The 19,232-nt window shown below is 32.3% G+C and overlaps 2 protein-coding genes across 7 annotated transcripts; one reads left to right on the top strand and one right to left on the bottom strand.

Annotated features, from left to right (window-relative positions):
* Positions 1–3,821: 3,821 nt before the first annotated feature.
* Positions 3,822–16,613, top strand: LOC125077553 (probable phosphorylase b kinase regulatory subunit alpha). 6 transcript variants are annotated; one of them, XM_047689479.1, is made up of 20 exons: positions 3,822–4,192; positions 4,268–5,253; positions 5,499–5,712; positions 5,792–5,901; positions 7,020–7,167; positions 7,595–7,759; positions 8,155–8,322; positions 8,612–8,738; positions 9,208–9,293; positions 10,145–10,318; positions 10,888–11,144; positions 12,074–12,112; positions 12,262–12,390; positions 12,685–12,823; positions 13,179–13,223; positions 13,927–14,031; positions 14,241–14,356; positions 14,454–14,711; positions 14,786–15,043; positions 15,701–16,613. In XM_047689479.1, the coding sequence occupies exons 1-19, from the start codon at positions 3,934–3,936 to the stop codon at positions 15,032–15,034; spliced, it is 3,774 nt and encodes a 1,257-aa protein (XP_047545435.1). In that variant the 5' UTR covers positions 3,822–3,933; the 3' UTR covers positions 15,035–15,043; positions 15,701–16,613. The 6 variants fall into 6 exon arrangements, with proteins under 6 accessions (XP_047545435.1, XP_047545436.1, XP_047545437.1 ...); XM_047689480.1 differs by lacking the exon at positions 7,020–7,167 and adding an exon at positions 6,663–6,810; XM_047689481.1 differs by lacking the exons at positions 7,020–7,167; positions 12,074–12,112 and adding an exon at positions 6,663–6,810.
* Positions 16,614–16,950: 337 nt separating this feature from the next.
* On the bottom strand, positions 16,951–19,066 carry LOC125077661 (39S ribosomal protein L28, mitochondrial). The gene is made up of 5 exons (XM_047689653.1): positions 18,930–19,066; positions 18,525–18,792; positions 18,021–18,340; positions 17,757–17,938; positions 16,951–17,097 (listed from the first exon to the last, which is right to left on the bottom strand). The coding sequence occupies exons 1-5, from the start codon at positions 18,948–18,950 to the stop codon at positions 17,040–17,042; spliced, it is 849 nt and encodes a 282-aa protein (XP_047545609.1). The 5' UTR covers positions 18,951–19,066; the 3' UTR covers positions 16,951–17,039.
* Between the last annotated feature and the right edge of the window lie 166 nt (positions 19,067–19,232).

The raw sequence follows: 19,232 nt of genomic DNA, 5'->3' as shown, positions 1-19,232 counted from the left end.
ATAAGATTTGACGCCAAATAGAAATTTTGTATTGTATTAAAAACCTAATACATATCGCACTAATTTATATATAGATATCATAAATTAATTAGATGTAACTATCATTTCAAGAAACATTTTACGTCTCTCGAGTATTCGCTAATATCAAATTACATCAGGGCAGGTTAAAAATTTATTATTAAATTAACTGCTTAAAAATCCCCAATCTTAGGCAAAAATCATGATTCTGGCAATGTCTAAATGGATAAGGGATATATTTCAAATAAGTTAATTGGAGACAATTAATTTATGGTATGTCGTCGATTGTCAACTAAATTCACCGTATATGTAATAGTACCCGTCTTTCATTCGATTTTATTTTTTATTTCTCATACAATATATAGTTGTAGTAGCTAAATGTGCATAAACCTTTTATACGGTTTGCATTTAATGCATTTATTTAACGATGCCAACTCACATACATTTTTCTCATCGACTAGAAGCCGATTTTACTTTGCTCGCTCTTACCTTTTGATGTCATTCACAAAAATCAACGCTATTGAGCCTCTGTTCCACGCCCTGGTTCTCACCTAAGTTCAACCACGTTATCCTACCAGTACTCAAGGAGATCGCTTTCCGTCAGCAATCGGGTTTCTGTTAGGGTCCAGGTGTCGTTTTATGAGGAGTAGTATGTGATTTTTCAGAGCGCCTTGATTTATCTTTACTCCAGTGGCATTTAAAATTGCCTTAAAGAAAATCATCTGTTTTCGTATTCATTGTAGATGGTAGCTTCCGAGTCTCATCTTTAGCAGCCCTATTTGTTGATTATTTGAAGCCTTAAGGCTTGCCGAAATTAGATATCTGTGACTTTTGTGGTTTGAAACATTCCAGGTTCATAGGTTTGATTACTTTTTGAAAATTGACTCTTGAACTTGACCATTCTTTTTTTTAGTGGTGGTTGCTTGGGAAATCTGATAAGGCCGGTGTTATTGATCACTTTGATAATAGGTATATTTATCCCTATTAGACGAGGTATCCCTTGCGTGTCTTCATTTTGGGGTTTAGAGCGCTTCTTGATGTTCACTGTCTTCTAGGTTTTGCTTTGTCACCCAAATTAACTTTGAAGTGTTGCTTGGATTATCTGTTTTCTAGGGGCGATGTTTAGTTTATGGGTAGTTTTTGTAGTTAGGAAACTGAGATTTTGATTCCTTACGAAACATTGTTACGTATCTTATCGTATTGGCACTATCCTTCGCTAGCAACGCGACTCTTGGCGATATTGCTACCTTGGCGGCAGTTTGTATCCAATACAACTATAAGCTCGTCACAGATAACTAGTAAATTTATTGTACCTTACACTTACTACTTAAACAAAAGACATTGTATCACATGAACACGACCACAAGCCTCGCTCACCGATTTGCTGAGTTCTGAGGAGCGATTTGTGTTGGGTTTGATTGACATGTTGGATGTCGGTAGCTGCGGTTTCTTGGATCAATGACTTTTATTTTTAAGAAGGGATATTGGTGTTTCATGGGCTATACTTTTTCGCAGCTATTTAGATTTTTTCGTTTTCTAGCAATGGCGATATAGTATTCTCTGACAGACTGATGTTGAGCTGGGTTTCAAGATCTGTACAATATGATAGTAAAAATGCATATCTTGGGAAAAAACATATTGGTGACTGCTCTTGTATTAAATCTAATACAACGTAAGCTGCTGTCTTAGATTAAAAAATAAAATAATCCAATACCTAATGCAAAGTTTTAACTTCTATTCTGAATTAAAACGCATTGATTGTGAGCAGACAAAATTGAGTAATATTGTCATTAGAAATTATTGACATGAAATATAATCATTTTTGAGTAAAGTAAGTTATATATTTTTGTAATATAAATGTCACAAACTAAATATATTTTTTACTTTACAAAATGTGTTTAATTATATTTTATAGACTTAAAAAAAAACAACTTATGCTACATAATTAATAAAAGTCAACAGTTTTATTGGTTTTAAACATTTTATTAATAAAATATAATTGATTATATTTTATTTTACAATATCAACATTTTATTTTAAATTCTGAATATATCACAACAATAAAACTCTTAGGAAGACTATGAAGCTATGTAAAAAGTTACAATATCAAAAATACAAAATATATTTAACTATGATTAGTAAATAATATCAACAAGGCACATGAAAAGCACCTCAATTATTTATTGCTTCATATATATATATATATTGTCAATACTCCTTTGAGCTTTTATATATTTCTCTTACATATATATATATATATATTTTATTAGTCTTAGTTTCATTTTCTACTAATTTAATTTCACTGTCTAATTTATAATTTGAAGCCAGATTATACTGCAATAGCAAAACAACCTTTCTAAATATGATATTTCTTGGATTATAAGAAATACATCATGTACATGAACTATAATATTTTGGTAGCTCTAATGATCTTATTCTAGATATAGGAATATCATTAATGATTTATATGTAAAAACATGAATATCCATAAAGTTAATCATTATACATTCCATCGAGAAGAAAATCCATTCTTTTATAATGTCTGTTTTTCCATGCCTCGCGACCTCTTTTCAGTGCCATGTAACCCACAACAGCAAACATTGGAACAACAAGTATTGTAATAACAATTGGCATTATCATGCCTGGGTGACTTCCCGCTTTCTTAGAATGCACCTTGATATCTGGACCGTTTTCATCAAGGTTTAAGTGGTTTATTTCATCCATTTTTACTAGTGCCTCATGTGACAATATTAAAGGCTTATGGATTTTCGTAATGTTTAACTTTTCGGTAGCAATAACTGTACTGGAATCATTTAACACAGTTTTATTAGGTTGTGACAATTCCACGGGTGAATTAGTAACATTTAAACTGGTTACGGTAACATTTAATGTTTGATTCACTTTATCATGTTCAATAATGTCTTCAGCAGGGTTATACTCTACACCCTTTCTCGGTACGACTGACTTTTCTTTATTGCCACTTAGACTATCTAAGTTTTTAAATAAAGTATGATTTTCGTTATTTAAAGTAAGAGGATTGGTGGATATAATTGAGCCACCTTCACTTATCACTGGGTTTGTTTTGTTTTTATCAGGTGGAGTTAATTTATTGTCAAATGTTGTTTTATCAGGAACCTTAAGCGCAGGAATTGTGTTGACTACAATTAAAGTTATAAACAATATGTTGTAAATTACAAAATATTTATACATTGTTGATAAAACATTAACAAAAAATAAACACAAGAATATAGATCATTTATAAAACAATCTAAAAAACGATAAAAATAAAACTCGGAACTAAATACGTAACTAAAAAACTTAGATGTTCCCTCAAAACGTCAACAAAAATTGTCCCTAACTGCCAAATGCCAATATAGTTGTCATGTGTCAAAGTCATAATATATTTAAATTAATAAGGCCGGGCTGCACGGAGCAAAACTAATAGTTAACAGTTCTAGTTTCTACTAAGCTGACTCAGGTTTTAGACGATTCTAAGTATTTTATAAAAATAAATAATAATGCTATTCTTAAAAGTAAGAAATACTTTAAAAGGTTTATTAAAATTTTTCACATTTTCAAATTTTATGTACCATATAATGATATTGATTAGAGAAGTCTGAACTGTGAACTTTTCTTTTGACAGTACTTAAATAATAAATAGCCAAAACAATTATTTCAAACTAATTCGTAAATCATATTTGTATAATATATTATTTAGTATTTTTAAAACATAAAAAAAAAAAAACTATATAAGTTATAATTACAATTAACAATAATGACATTATGACAATGACAGTCACGACTTTCAAATGACATATCGAAGGAAATAATTAATAACAATATAAAAGTATTTAAAAATGCTTATCCGTCTTTCTTTAGTTCACAAATAGAAAGTGCGTCATTGTATTATCCAAAATGAGAACCCGAAGTAATTCGGGCGTCCGTTTAGATTATTATCAAAGAGTTGTGCATAAGTTAATTTTAGATCATCAGCAACCGGTTACGGGTTTGTTTCCAGCCAGCCCTCATAATGACCATGCGTGGATCAGAGACAACCTTTATTGCATATTGGCAGTTTGGGGACTGTCCATGGCATTCAAAAAGATTGCCGACCAGGATGAAGATCGTGCTAAAACATATGAGCTAGAACAAAGCTGCGTAAAATTGATGAGAGGCTAGTATATTTTACTTTAGGCTAGATGTAATCATAAATCTAATAATGTTATCAAACAATATATTTTTTTGTTAGGTCTTCTTATGGCTATGATGCAGCAAAAAGACAAGGTAGAGAAATTTAAAAGCACTCAGCACCCTCATGATTCTCTGCATGCGAAGTATTCCTCTATAACAGGAAGAATTGTTGTTAAGGACAATGAATGGGGACATTTGCAGATTGATGCAATTTCATTATATCTCCTCATTTTAGCACAAATGACTGCATCTGGTTTGCAAATAGTATTTTCTCTAGATGAAGTTGCATTCATCCAGAACTTAGTTTTTTATATTGAATCAGCCTACTGCACTCCTGATTATGGAATTTGGGAAAGAGGAGATAAAACAAATCATGGGTTACCTGAACTCAATGCTAGCTCAATTGGTATGGCCAAAGCAGCTCTGGAAGCTATGAATGAGCTGGACCTTTTTGGTGCTCGTGGAGGGCCTTCAAGTGTCATACATGTCTTGGCAGATGAGGCTCAAAAATGTCAAGCTGTCTTGCAGTCAATGTTGCCAAGAGAATCTAATAGCAAAGAGTTGGACTCCGGCTTACTATCAATCATAAGCTACCCAGCATTTGCTGTTGATGATCCACAGTTAATAGCTAAAACTAGAGACACAATAGTTTCAAAGCTTCAAGGAAAATATGGTTGCAAAAGATTTTTAAGAGATGGTCACAAAACACCAAGAGAGGACCCCAGCAGACTTTATTATGAACCATGGGAATTGCGAATGTTTGAAAATATAGAATGTGAATGGCCATTATTCTTTTGTTACCTTATATTAGATTATTGCTTTCAAGGAGATAAGGTCAATCTTACTGAATACATGCAAAAGTTAGAGAAAATAATGATAAGAAAAGATGATGGAATAAAATTAGTCCCTGAATTGTATTCTGTGCCAGGAGATAAAGCACATTTGGAGCAAATAGAACCCGGCAGTCAAGAAAGAATACCACTAGGAAGATGTCCATTTATATGGGCTCAATCATTATATATACTAGGAAAATTGTTACAAGAGGTATACATGCTTATTTCTATTTGAAATTATTCTATAATACCTAACTTATAATTACTATTTTGTTTGTTAAATATATAATATAAGTATATGCTTGTGATGACAAAGTTCTGAATCAAAGGATTTTTATTATAATCATTTCTTTAAAAGGGATTTTTTTATTAATAATATTAAAGCCTTTTTGGATATTTTAAAAAGACACACAAATTTATTATATTAATTTATTTAAATAATTTACATAATTTCAGGGATTTTTAGCAGTTGGAGAATTAGACCCCCTAAACAGAAGACTCTGTTCAGAAAAAAAACCAGATGTTGTGGTTCAAATTGTGATATTGGCTGAGGATAATGAAATAAGGGATAAACTGCTTGAATATGACTTGCATGTTCAAACAATCAGTGAGGTGGCTCCCATTGAAGTACAACCAGCCAGAGTTCTCAGCCATTTATATACATATTTAGGTAGAAATATTTAATTCAGAAAGATTATTTAAACAAATATTTTTATCAAAAATTACTTTTATTATTCTTCAATTTAAAGGTCGTAATAAAAAACTAGGACTATCTGGAAGAAAGTCACGGGATGTGGGCATTCTTAGCACAAGCAAATTGTATTCATTAAATGAACGTATATTTGCTTTTACACCTCAAGTAAGTAAACAACGAAAAACTAATTTACATAATTTCTAAATTTAAGTCATAATATATTCAATGTGTAGAACATTTGTTTTTTAATTATTACAATTTGAAATAACTGTGTCCATGGTCTATAGGCTGCAGATATCGGAGGTACTGGGTTAAATCCCCAGATTAGACCAATAAAATATTTATCAACCAATTAACAGTAAAAGATCAAATTTTGAAAATTGGGAGTTTAACTCCTGACCCCTCGGAAAGTGTACCTCCGAGGGTGCACTTGTTTGTCATCTATAATATTTTCTACATACTTATTAATTTCACATGGGGTTGGTTGCTGTTATCAAAGTTTACCAATTGCCATTGTGATAAATTGAAATTAATTACAAACATATTAAAAAATTTGAATGTTCCTTTTTCAAACTATTTTATTTCTACTTTATTCTATCTTTTATTTGTGGCTTGCGTTATAAAAAGCAAAAGACACTAACAAGTAAAAGACAAATTAAATCTATACAATTTTTATAATATTCTGTTTATTATCGAAATAGTAAAGATTTAACCAGCAAAAAATGGAAAACTTCTAAAAATGAGTCTTCATTTTAAATTTATAATCTTTCAATTCAAAGTCTTATGTTTAGTGCTCGTGTAATAAGTTTATTTCAAATATAAGTTAAATCAATCATAGCAATATGTTCAAGGCCACTATTTAATGAATAAGTTTATTCCTTTTTTTGCTTTAAAAAATTTAATTTACACTTTGTCTGATTTAATAGTTTTCTGACATGCAACGATTCTTCATAGCTTCTGACTATGAATTGATGGTTGACATGCTAAAAGCTGAAATTGCTTTCTTGAAGTCTTCATGGCAAAATCTTCTCGGGAGACCGCTTGTGGTTTTGACTTTGAATGACATGAATTTAGGTATTTTTGTGTCTTATGCTCTTAAATTTTTGCTTGCTACTCCTTGTGTTTACTACTTATATATTTGGTGATAACAAAGTCTATCATAGTTTTGCTGTCCATCTAATATTATATTAACATTTTTCATTCACCATTTGTTGTGGTAGGCGTAATGTATATATTAACCTTGAAAATATCATATATAAGAATTTTCCCGCATGGCTTTATAGAATTTTGACTACGAAGAGTACTACATGACGCGAGACCCAGCGTTGCTTGCGAGCACATTTACAGCGAACGTCGCATTTCTTGGTATGAGCTGGAAACAAATGCTTGGAAGACCGACCATCACATTACTTGCTACACAGTACCTGTTAGGTAAACATTACATCACTCTTTTAATATATGTATGTGTAATGTGTGTAATTATTAAGTTTCTCATTTATTCAATTAGATCTTTTATCCATTTTATTTTAGTTTATGTCATTCGAACTTTGTTATATTGTTTATGGAAATATTTTATCATTCATATTACACGAAAAAAAATACACTTACTGTACGATGTATAATTATATTTGGGGAACTGTAATATTTTATCTTATGTTCTAAGAACAAGGTTTGTTACAATATAATTCACAACATTTGTATATATATTTTTAAATGCATGTTTTTAATTATCTCATTTAGTTTACATAAACATTTTGTGTATGTGTTGTCTTATGCGATCCCAGCTTTTTATTTGTTTTACGTTTGCTTCGCTTTCTAAATTATTTTGTAGGTACTTTCTATTATGTTATATTTTTAGATCAAGGTAAAATTCCCATGGCAATGATAACAACAATGAAAAAATTGAAGTCCGGTTACATTAATGGTACCAGAGTGACTCTTGGAAACCTCGGCGACTTCTTAAGTACATCTGCCATAACTAATTTAAGCTTCTTAGGAAGTCAGGAGGAAGGGTATCCAGATAGTAAGTTATATTTACCTCTTTTATGATTGATATAGAGATGATTTAGCTTCTTACCGTTAGATTTGGTTTACTTAGAGTTACCAGTCCATTACTGAGTAAATCTTTTATAACTGTATTGTAGAATTATGTAGCGTCAGCATCCGCCCTTTGTAATTTTAAAAGTTTTTAATGTACTAGTTAAAGAGTCATACTTTTTTGTCTTTTGTAACACAAACATAATATTAATAATAACAATAATTGTGGCAACATTTATCATACTCGTAAGCAATCCCGGGAAAGATATAGGAAATAATCTCTGCATTTTTTATTCGTAAATACTTCGGTGTATCCTAACGAATCGTGCGGAGCGTGTCCGTCGCACGCCAGTTCGTGGAGTGAGCCGGCGCCCGTTTCAGAGCTGAACCCGCAAGTTCAGAGCTACCTGGAGGAGCACCTGCTGCGCTCGTTCAGCAGCCGCCTGAGCGTGCTGTCGCGCCCGTCGGGCGTGCGCCACGCGCGCGCGCTGCGCCGCCGCATGTCCGTGCGCGGCGCCATCAAGAAGACTCGCTCCATCAACGTCGACTGTGAGTTCCTGTGTGCCATCGAATCGACGACTTACCGTGACCGCCTCTCGTTAGGCGATTTCATTTCATTAGCTATTAGCTATACTTACATTATAAAGCTGCTGAAGAGTTTGTTTGGTTGAACTCGCTGATCTCGGGAAGGCTATATCATATCATACAGACAGAATCTGTAACATAACCGAGGGAAGTCGGGACTAAAAATAATGATTTTTTTTCTTTCTATTTGAATTTATCTCAACAAATTAGTTTGTCTGTTTGGTTATATCTGTACGAGTGTTTTTTTTTAAAGCCGATACTCTAGGAATGGAAGGAGAATACGTCGGATCCCACTTACTTGAAAGAAAACCATCTTGGCTAGAGGTGGAACCGGGACGTAGTCCGTCGCCGGAAGATGCAAAGAAACGCGCCTTTACCAAGTTAGTAGAATTTCATGTATTATTTTTGGTACTCGTATTTTTTTCTTTTTGAATTTGAGACTTCCACGCGTTGGAGCCCTTTTATAATAAATATTTACTATTAGGTAAATTCTATTTCTAGTTAATTTGTCATCAAATTACAAGGGAATTATCAATGAGAATTAAATATTGATGCTTTTGATTATACTCGAACTAAATATTTTTAGCTTTGTCTATTAATGAATTTAAATAGTTTATTAACAAAATATCAACAATACATAAGGCACACCAAACAGAAGATTATACAGATGTAATTGTATTTGAAATGTCAGAAAAGAGTATCTACTGAGTATCATCTCGTCTTAGAAACTAGAGTACAACTAGAACTGGTAGCATTAACTTTGACGTAATTAAGTAAAATGGTGGTTCAGAAGATGGAGTCCACTTGAAAAAGTTAGTTTGATTTGATTTTATATTCATTATAATTCAGGGGTACGTCGACTACAAGTTTGGGAATAACGACACCTACAATTGAAATCAGCAAAGAATCGACACCTCCGCCGCCGAAAGAAGAAGGTTAGTCCTTAGTAGCTTTTAAATGTACCATTCTATAATAATTATTAAATATCTGTATAACGCTATACAAGAATAGGAATATAAATATTTTCTATTATATTTTTTAGTATGTTTCATGAGGAAGTACATGACGAGTAGAAAAACTAAATAAACCTCAAATTGACATATGCCACGTGATTTTCTAAATATTATTTATATACCACAAACCAGCGTTGCAGAACTATCGATAGTTTGACTATCCATAGTTGACCTCGAAAACTATTCAGGATATCGATAGTACTATCAATAGTATCGTTTTGACCAATACTATCGATACCATCGATAGCTCTCCGTGAACAATACTATTGATTACGGCAATACTATCGATAGTATCGCTAGATCTCTGTAAGCAATACTATTGGCAACAGCGATACTATTGATACTATCGATAGGCTATCAATACTATCACTAACACCATAACTATCGATAGTCTGCAACACTACCACAAACAGTTATTGATTAATATATATTTATGTATAATGTGACTCTATTTTCCCTTATTACTTTAATCCACTTTAATCTTACTTCCAAACATTCGATATAAATTTCGTCAGAAAACGATGACGACCTCCGTGGTCGAGTAGTGTGTACACCGGTTTTCATGGGTACGCCACTCCGAGGTCCCGGGTTCGATTCCCGGCCGAGTCGATGTAGAAAAAGTTTATTAGTTTTCTATGTTGTTTTGGGTCTGGGTGTTTGTGGTACCGTCGCTACTTCTGATTTTCCATAACACAACTGCTTTACCTACTTACATAACAAATTGTCCGTATGTATATATATATTGGATTAAGAGTTAGAAATATACTTTTCAGGAACAGTGAAAAACGTGCTTCTACGAAATCGAACGACATCGGAATCTCAAAATATTTATGCTGAACAAGAAACAGACGAACTGATCGCGATGTTACGAGAGACGGAGAGCCTCGACGAGCAAGGAGACATCTTGCAGTACTTGGTTGACACGCATGGACTCGAATTTAATACAGGTAAATTTTCCTCATTATTTTACTTTTAAAAAATGCCAATTTTAAATTAATTACAAAGATTTACTATCCATATTATAAGCTTTTAAATGAACGTCAACGAGTAAACTATTTAATTCGTTTTAAAGGTTTGGAAAAATTACAGCGTGTGTAAATCACACATACATACATTAATAACACCTACAAACTTGAAATTTCGCAGGTAAGTTGCTTATAGGGTGTAGACATCCGCTAAGAACGAATTTTACGAAACTCCAGCTCTCTCTCCTCTCAACTCCTCCCTGAAGAGGTAAAACGGGAGCTAGAAGTTTGTGTTTTATAAATGTCGCGCGGATAAAGGCGCAGGTTTAGCTAGTATATAATATAATTAATTTTGGCAACGGATACCAGGGTGTTTATATGATGGAGCGGTAAGTGGCCACAGTAACTCCTCATCACTTAAACGTAACTTCGTATTTTATCTCATCATCGTTTTAGTTTTGTAGCAACCATCTTGTATTCCATGTAGTGCTCAGTTAATGGGAATGAATATATTTTGAAACTTGATCACATTTATTTATTCATATTTTTAGGCATGCAAGAAAACGGTAAACACGTGACTGTGAAAGACTTACTCAAGGTGCTCTACGAGAAAGCATGCAGTCAGAAGTTGTGGGGCCTCGTGAGACACACTGCTGGCATGCTCGGGAAGAGAGTGGAAGATCTAGCCAAGGCCGTGACCGACTTGCTCGTGAGGCAGAAACAGATCACCGTTGGCATGCCGCCGAACAACGAACATACGATCATTGCTCCTCTACCGGAGAATGAACTAAGACAGCTCATACATGTGGTTTGTAGCTGATCATATAATAATACACTTCATTCCACAACAAATCAAAACAATTCATTACTGTGAAGAGTTTTGCTCTTAAGGGAATATATAAAAGTTACCGTAGAGGGTTTTGGAGTATTTTTTATGATACTAAACTTTACATGGAATTAGTTCGTCAGTTTTAGTCTGAATAACAAACATGTCAACATAATAAAAAAAGTAAATCTAATATTAATAGTCTATTACGATTTTATTAGCTTCGCCTGTCTATGTAAGGGAATATTTTATCGTGATTTCCACCCGCTTAAAACATCTAAAGAAATTGAAACTTAGCAAATTTATCAAAGATTATCTGATGTCTGAAATCGAAGGTGGGAGACAAATCTATCGATTTTGAGCTCTTTAATTCATAGCACAAATCTCATTTTTTATTAATATATCTTTTTGTGTATGTGTTAATGTTGTATATGTATATAAATACAGGGTTCATTTCATTTGATAAAGTATTCACATTGGATAATAATGCATGAACTTAATAAGTTTATATAATACTATGTTAAGCTAATATCATTGATCGGAATGTATTGAAATTTATCTAAATTATCAAACATGAACACTTTTTCATTAATGGTAGGGCTTTGTGCAGGCCCATCTTGGTAGGTACCATCAAATCATCATATATTCTATCGCCTAACCTCAATACTTATTTTTATAGTATAGTTGTGTTCCAGTTTAAAGGATGAGTGAGCCAGTGTTACTACTGTAAGGCACTAGGGACATATCATCTTAGTTCCAAAAGTTGGGGCGCATTGGTGACGTAGGCGAAGGTTGAAATTTCTTACAGCACCAATATATGTAGCCGTTGTCAGTCGGCCTACCTATTCTCATTAAAATTAAATCATTTATAATAAAAATAATAATCACATATAACATTTTATTGCATGCAGTCATTACGTCGTGAAAAACATGGAAATGATGATAAAAAGGTAATTATTCAATAGATTCACCATTTTCATTTATTATAAAATGTTTTTAATTATATTCACTGCATGTATTAATAAAATATCATAATTAAATCATATCTGGGTCATTCTATCTTAGTTCACTTCAAATATATTATATTATTATGTTGTAGGCATATGGTGATGACGAAAGTACAGCCATGTTAACCCAAGAGCTGTTGGTGTACCTCGCTATGTTCATACGAACTGAACCCCAGCTGTTCCTGGAGATGTTGCGTCTGAGAGTTGGACTCATAATACAAGTAAGCTTAACTTCCCACTAATTCCGTAACATTATTAATAATCTGTACTTATAGTCCTTCCTTACCTTATTAAGAATTCCAATATTCCAAAATTGAGAGGCGCATTGGAAATCCCATTTCCAGCCGTCGTCACTTTGTATGATTTTTTTTACGAAGCCAGACAGTGTAATCGAATCAACGGGCAAAACCTGAACTAAAAGCTAGTACTGCAAAAATGAAAACTATATAACGAAGATATATATGATTCATAACAATATAGTAAAAATACTATATAAGGATATTATTTTGCAACAGGTAATGGCAACGGAGCTCTCACGCACGCTTTCCTGCGACGGAGAGGAAGCTTCAGAACATTTACTTAATTTGTCGCCTTTCGAAATGAAGAATCTCCTACACCACATACTCAGCGGCAAAGAATTTGCAATAAACAGCGGTAGGAATTCATTTGTATACAATAAATCTTTAATTATTGTCGTAATCGTAAATTTTATGAAAAAAAAACTATTTAATTACAGTCTACGCCATATTATTTAGTGTATTATATGTTATATATACTTAATTTGCATTCGTCATTCTCGGTATAATGTAGGACATCTTAAAATAAATATATTTATGCATTATGTCATTACGCCTTTGCAAATTTAATACAGTTAAATAAAAAAATCGGATTATATATGTTCCTAGTAAAAGTATGGCGATAGAGCAATAACTTTTATCGATATATCTTATGTAATATTTTGTATATAATTATATTTATACATAATTCAATATGCCAATATCTTTTACAGCCAACTCGCTTATTGACATTAAGGAAAAGTTCGCTAAAAATAAAGGCGAGTTACTCGTTTAGTGTGGACAATGCTTATGTTTTGTTTACCCCGCGTACGCCCCTTGATCTTTATATTGTTGCAATTTTTATAATAACCAATTATTTTAGTAAAAATATAAATTCCTTTAAAATGTCACTAACACAGTAGTTAATGAAATATATGTTAGGCTTAAAGCATAAAGTCAGCATTTTGGTTACTTAAAAATACTTTAAAAGATATATTTTCTGCTGGCAATAAAAAAAATATATAGTTAAGTCAGATTATAAGACTATAATTTAAAAAATAGTTTTAATTGCCGCTTAACACTTAAGCCTAAAATAGTTTTTACATTTTAAAGATAATGTAATTTGTTTAATACCGTAAAGAATCCTTTATGCGTTAGCTTTACTTGCACCGATGTGGCGGGTTTTTGTTTTATTTTTAGTAGTAATATTATATTTAATTAATTAATTGAGGTTTAAATTGTTCCATTTTGCACGATCCAATTAAATAATTTACACTTTTCATATCCAATTCATTTTATTTTTAACATCATTTGCAAGATTTTTTGGCCACTCCTTTATTATTATCAAATGTTATAATTGTTTCTTTATTACATAGGATTTTTTTTACAGTAAGTGAATTACCAGTAACGAGGAAGCAATTAAAAGAAAAAATAAAGTAAATAACATTATTTTAATTACATAAATCAAATATATGTTCACAGTTGGTCGAGGCAATTTTTCGATTGTGAGCAACAAGTCAAATCGTTACACAAAGAAATCTCAAATTCTATTGGAAGGTCAAGGACTCCAGGGTACCATAGATGAAGGTAAATATGTATATAAATGATATAAGTGAAGTAAAAAATACTTTATGTATATTGCACGAAAAATAGGTTGTTTTTTTCGAATGAATTTTATAAATTTGTTTTTTTTTGTTTGTTGAAGCTGAAGTTGAGTTGAAGCAACCGATTTTTTTTTATTATAGTTAAAAATTCATATTCAACTGTAGGATGATTTATTTGTTTCATATTTTTAGCACCAATAACGGAACCAGACCGTCAAGGGCAGTGGTTAAGACGCCGACGTCTCGATGGAGCACTAAATCGCGTCCCGAGAGATTTCTATCAACGTGTGTGGGCCGTTTTGGAAAAGGTACCTTTGCTTTGATGTTTCTTCATATTAATTATTATTATGTGTACTTTCTTTGATGACAAATTTCCTTAATCATGCGTCCATTTTTTTATTTTAGTGTCAAGGCCTAATAATACAAGGCAAGGTTCTACAGCCAAACTTGACCCAGGAGATGACATCCGGCGAGCTGAAATTCGCTCTAGCAGTGGAAACCGTACTGAACTCGATCCCGCAACCAGAATACCGTCAGCTGGTCGTCGAGGCCCTCATGGTACTGACATTGGTCGTAGAGTACAAAGCGGTCAACCATCTCGGCGGGACTATAACAGTCGAACATCTAGTGCACAAAGCTAACCAAATATTTCTAGAGGACCAGGTCAGTCTGGAGAACGTCGATAAATAACTGTGTAAATATTGGAAGATAATAATATAACGGTAACGTGGACGCAGACGCGCTGCTCCGGCGACGCGACGCTGTGCTGCGCCAAGGAGGGCGCGGGGGCGGGCACGGGCGGCGCGGGGGCGGCGGGCGCGGCGGGCGCGCTGGTGTGCGGCGGCGCGGCGGGCGTGTGCCAGCTGCTGTACGACAGCGCGCCCAGCGGCCGCTTCGGCACCATGACGTACCTGGCGCGCGCCGTGGCCGCGCTGCTGGCCGACCGCCTGCCCGCGCACGAGCCCGTGGAGTGCGCCATCACATAGCTCTGATCGGTCAGAGAACTGTTTGTAGCGCATTATATAACAAATCGCATTCAATGTGTCATGTAAAATCTTAGGTTCGTTTGTTTTGTATCTTCATTCCTTCAATTGGATTGGAGTATGTAATAATTGTTTCGTACTACAAATATCACTTGTGGTCGATATTAGATTTTTTTTCCACTATCAAGTGATACAAGACATTATTGTGCACAAACACAGATGTGCTCTATTTCCTCAATCTCAGGACGGAGAGCAAAAACAACGGCATTACTTGATTTTCGAGGCATGGGAGGGTAAACACTGCCACCTTACAGATTCCGTGCTTCGACTGAGAATTTCTCGACTGAAAAACTCAATAGCTTTTTATTGGTCCAACCACGGATTCGAACCCAAGTCCTCGGGATCTGCAGCCTTACAAGCTAGATTAGATTAGACCCACGAGGCAGTTTAAAATATTACGAAGGTCGAATTTATTGGATCGTCATACTGATTGATATTTACCCAGTAACTTACTGTATATATACAGTAAGTTACTGGGTAAACAACTACTGACTATTGTTCAAATGACGCATTTACACGTGTAGAAGATTATGCGTCAAGCCAAGTGTCATAGTTATTTATTATGCAGCTACATATTTATTTTTAATCTATCTATTTTCATTTTTATAGAACAATCAACAACACTTCTGTGAAATTTCACCATTATGAATTGGACGTGCCCTCGTGGACAACTACAGTAGTCATTATTATGTACTTTTTATAGAAATTGTTAATTTTTATAGTCAGTCAGTCTAATATTTGAAATATGGTAAAAACAAAAAGTAATCAATTTATCAGAGAGATTTAGCCATAATAAAATAAAATTATTATAAAATAACTCACTCCAAACAACTACTAATTTTAAAATCTGTCTTTAATACAAGTATAAAATATACACAGCTATATAAGAACTGGTGACGGCAAAATCAAATAACTACCATAACTACAACAAAGTTATTTTAACGAAGATTCTTTACTTGACTTATTTATAATAAAGATTCATATACATTGTGATAAAATATAAAAATAAAAAATATTTTTAAGACTAGAAAGGTAAAAAAATTAAAGTAAAACTATTAAATAAAAATTCAAGATTTGAGATAAGCCAGTGCGACCAATGTGTTAAAGTTTCTGAAAATGATTCTAGAAGACTCCATATATTTAGGACATTATGATTCAAGATTCATAGTAATTATAACAAAATATAATAAAGAATTACTCTTATACTAATACCTGACCTAATTATCTCCAACATGGATCAAGACTAACTTTGCTACCAAATTGATGCCACATCTTAAATTACCGCAAGGAATATTTTATCTTGTGTACGATTTTTTTTTCAGTATTGGCTATTTATTTAATTCAAATATATTATATGTTAAATTTTTTATTTCTTAAAGTTTATCAATGTAATGAGATAACTTTTGAATAAATGTTATTAAAATTTATAATTTGTATAGATATATTATTATAATTAGTATTGTTTATTTAAGTATTATTCTTGCATGACTATCATTTTGAAATAGATGAGAATTTTAATATACCTTTGGGTTTTATTTTGTTTCATTAACAATGTATCTGGCTATTCCTTTGATTAACAAATCATGAATATAATATTTTAATTAAAATAATCAATTATGTATTAATATTTATTGGAAAACTTTGTTTGTTTTCTTTTGATAAAACATTATTTCACTAGACAAAATAATTGTGTCTCATTGTTGTACAGCTGGCATTGGTATCACTTATAATTGTAACTACAACAATACAGTTGCTAAAACACATATAGGTATTTAATATATAACATATTGTATACATAATTTTACTAACATTAATTTAATAAAATAGATTTACATATATTTTGCAGAATAAAAGAAAACTTGGGCAGTAGTCTATCTATTTATTTTCAAGGATACATTCTTTTCTATAACACAACAATTTAATATTATATAACATTCTACATAATTCACTAAGCTTCATCTTTCTTACCAAATGGATTCATTTTTGACAGCCAAGATGTTGTAGTCCTGTAATAACAAATATTTTAAATCAATAACATTCAAGTCATATTTGCAGCTTCACAAATCAAATCAAATCAAAATATACTTTATTCAAGTAGGTTTTTACAAGCACTTTTGAATCATCATTTAACAAACTATATTAAGTGAAGCTATGACTGGTTAGGAATGTAGATTCCACCGAGAAGAACCAGCAAAAAACTCAGTAGTTACTTTTTTTTAACATCTAAAAATACAGTCATGTTAGTTAAATGCAATTATATATGTATGTAATATATCCTGGAAGTCAACAAGCATTCAACAGCTTTTTCATCATCAATATAATCTTGTATCGAATAATATGCCTTCTTTACCAATGTATTTTTTTATAAATGATTTGAATTTAGGAAATGGCAAAGTTAAAAATGTCACTAAAACTAATATTAAAAAAGAAGAAGAGAGTTTATTTGTTTGTTACACTTTCACAACTTAACTATTCAATTACCACAAAATTTTCATGTAACATAGTGAAATCAAAATATACTTTATTCAAGTAGGCTTTTACAAGCACTTTTGAATCGTCATAGTAGTATCGTCATATTAGGAGTAAAGAAATGGACATAAATCCTACCCCTTGCAAATTCAAGTGGAAACTAGTACATGATAAATTACAAAGCACAATTACTCACGATATGTCCTCAGCTGGACTATTATCACTTTCTTTATTAGCGGCTCTCAATTTTTCAACTAAATTTTTTCTGTAAATACTCTTTAATGGTACCGGTTTGTTAGCAGCTTCCTTCATTTTAGCAACTTTGCTAAGAGCTTCGTACCAGGTTAACCCATACCATTCAATTTCTTCAGGCGTGTACTAAAATTAAATTATTTTTATTTTAAATACACAGTATAATGACAACAATATATAAAGGTTCCAAATGTTTATTTACACTTACAGATGACAAATAGGTCTTATATTCATTGTAAATATCTTTTTGTTTTGCTGGGTCATGTTCATATCGTGGGCAACCATTCATCAGTTCAATGAGTATTTGTTTTTTCAACTTTAAGGCTAGCATAGACACCAAATCACAGGCTGGTGTTTTAAGCAAGTAATGATCAAATCCATAGTGATCATTAATAAGTTTAATAGTTCTATCAGTTACAGTTACTGATAAATTTGTATTTAATATTTCTGATTTTACAACAGTTCTCTTGAGAACAGGCACCCAATAATGTGGAACTCTACGACGACGGGGATCGCGCTTTTGAAAACCTAAAGAGGAATAAATTATGTAATATGTGTGTTAAAATAAATAAATGTGAATCAACAATTTTGTTAAATACACAAAAGAATTTTATAGGTAAATTTAAATTGATATGATATTAATAGAAAACATAAGTTTTTTATATTTTAAGCACATTTGATTATCATTAAAATCGAGTTAATTTATAATAACCTTTAATTACGGCCTCCCCACCCCAAATACCCTCATGAATTTCAGAAGGGTATTTCAAAGGTATGGGGATATTTTGTACGGGCAATGTCTCTCCCGTTAACTCATCACGTTTCCATTTACTCTCTTGAGGGACATAATGAACTGCAGCAGGTTTTAATACTTTCCATTCTCGCCAGAACTTCTTATAGGCAGGTGGAAGGTCAGTGGCTATGCCAATTTCAAATCTTGTCTTTTTCTTGAACGTTTTAGACAACTGGCGAGCGGTTGCCTAAAATAAAAAACAATAACATTGTTGTCTTTTTTAACTTTACATCCGATAAGGTGATCATTATGTTCAACAGTGACAATAAATTGTCATGATGCAATAAATATTGTAAGTTTAATGTTATTTTATATTGGAAATACCTGGATACGAGATGAAGCCATCTAATTAATTTACTTATAGCAACATAAACGGGAATATTTATAAATGAATAAAATCTTTGGCGTATTTTATTTTATTACTTTAATTCTGTCAAATATAAAAGTATTGACAATTAAAGGTTACTAGTGAAGTACTTTCACAGATATCATGATGCGATTCGTGTCGATTAATTTAAATGATTTTACCGGTTAAACATGCATGTTTTGAATACTAATTAATTATAAATGTATTTCAAATAAATAATAGTTATCAATTTATATTCTTATTCCTAATATAATCATCAA

The sequence above is a fragment of the Vanessa atalanta genome, chromosome 4 (genome assembly GCF_905147765.1).
Source record: "Vanessa atalanta chromosome 4, ilVanAtal1.2, whole genome shotgun sequence".
NCBI classification, from domain to species: domain Eukaryota; kingdom Metazoa; phylum Arthropoda; class Insecta; order Lepidoptera; family Nymphalidae; genus Vanessa; species Vanessa atalanta.
Note: the sequence above shows the minus strand (reverse complement) of the source record. Positions and strands in the feature narration are given on the sequence as shown.

Excerpts from the sequence above, each read along its gene's own strand:
- LOC125077553 (XM_047689479.1), top strand. The coding sequence starts at position 3,934 with ATGAGAACCCGAAGTAATTCGGGCGTCCGTTTAGATTATTATCAAAGA. Across the intron at positions 5,902-7,019 it reads TATTTGCTTTTACACCTCAA|AATTTTGACTACGAAGAGTA; the intron begins GTAAGTAAACAA and ends ATGGCTTTATAG. Across the intron at positions 14,357-14,453 it reads TGTGGGCCGTTTTGGAAAAG|TGTCAAGGCCTAATAATACA; the intron begins GTACCTTTGCTT and ends TTTTTATTTTAG.
- LOC125077661 (XM_047689653.1), bottom strand. The coding sequence starts at position 18,950 with ATGGCTTCATCTCGTATCCAG. Across the intron at positions 18,341-18,524 it reads TGGGGAGGCCGTAATTAAAG|GTTTTCAAAAGCGCGATCCC; the intron begins GTTATTATAAAT and ends ATTCCTCTTTAG. Across the intron at positions 17,939-18,020 it reads ATAAGACCTATTTGTCATCT|TACACGCCTGAAGAAATTGA; the intron begins GTAAGTGTAAAT and ends ATTTAATTTTAG.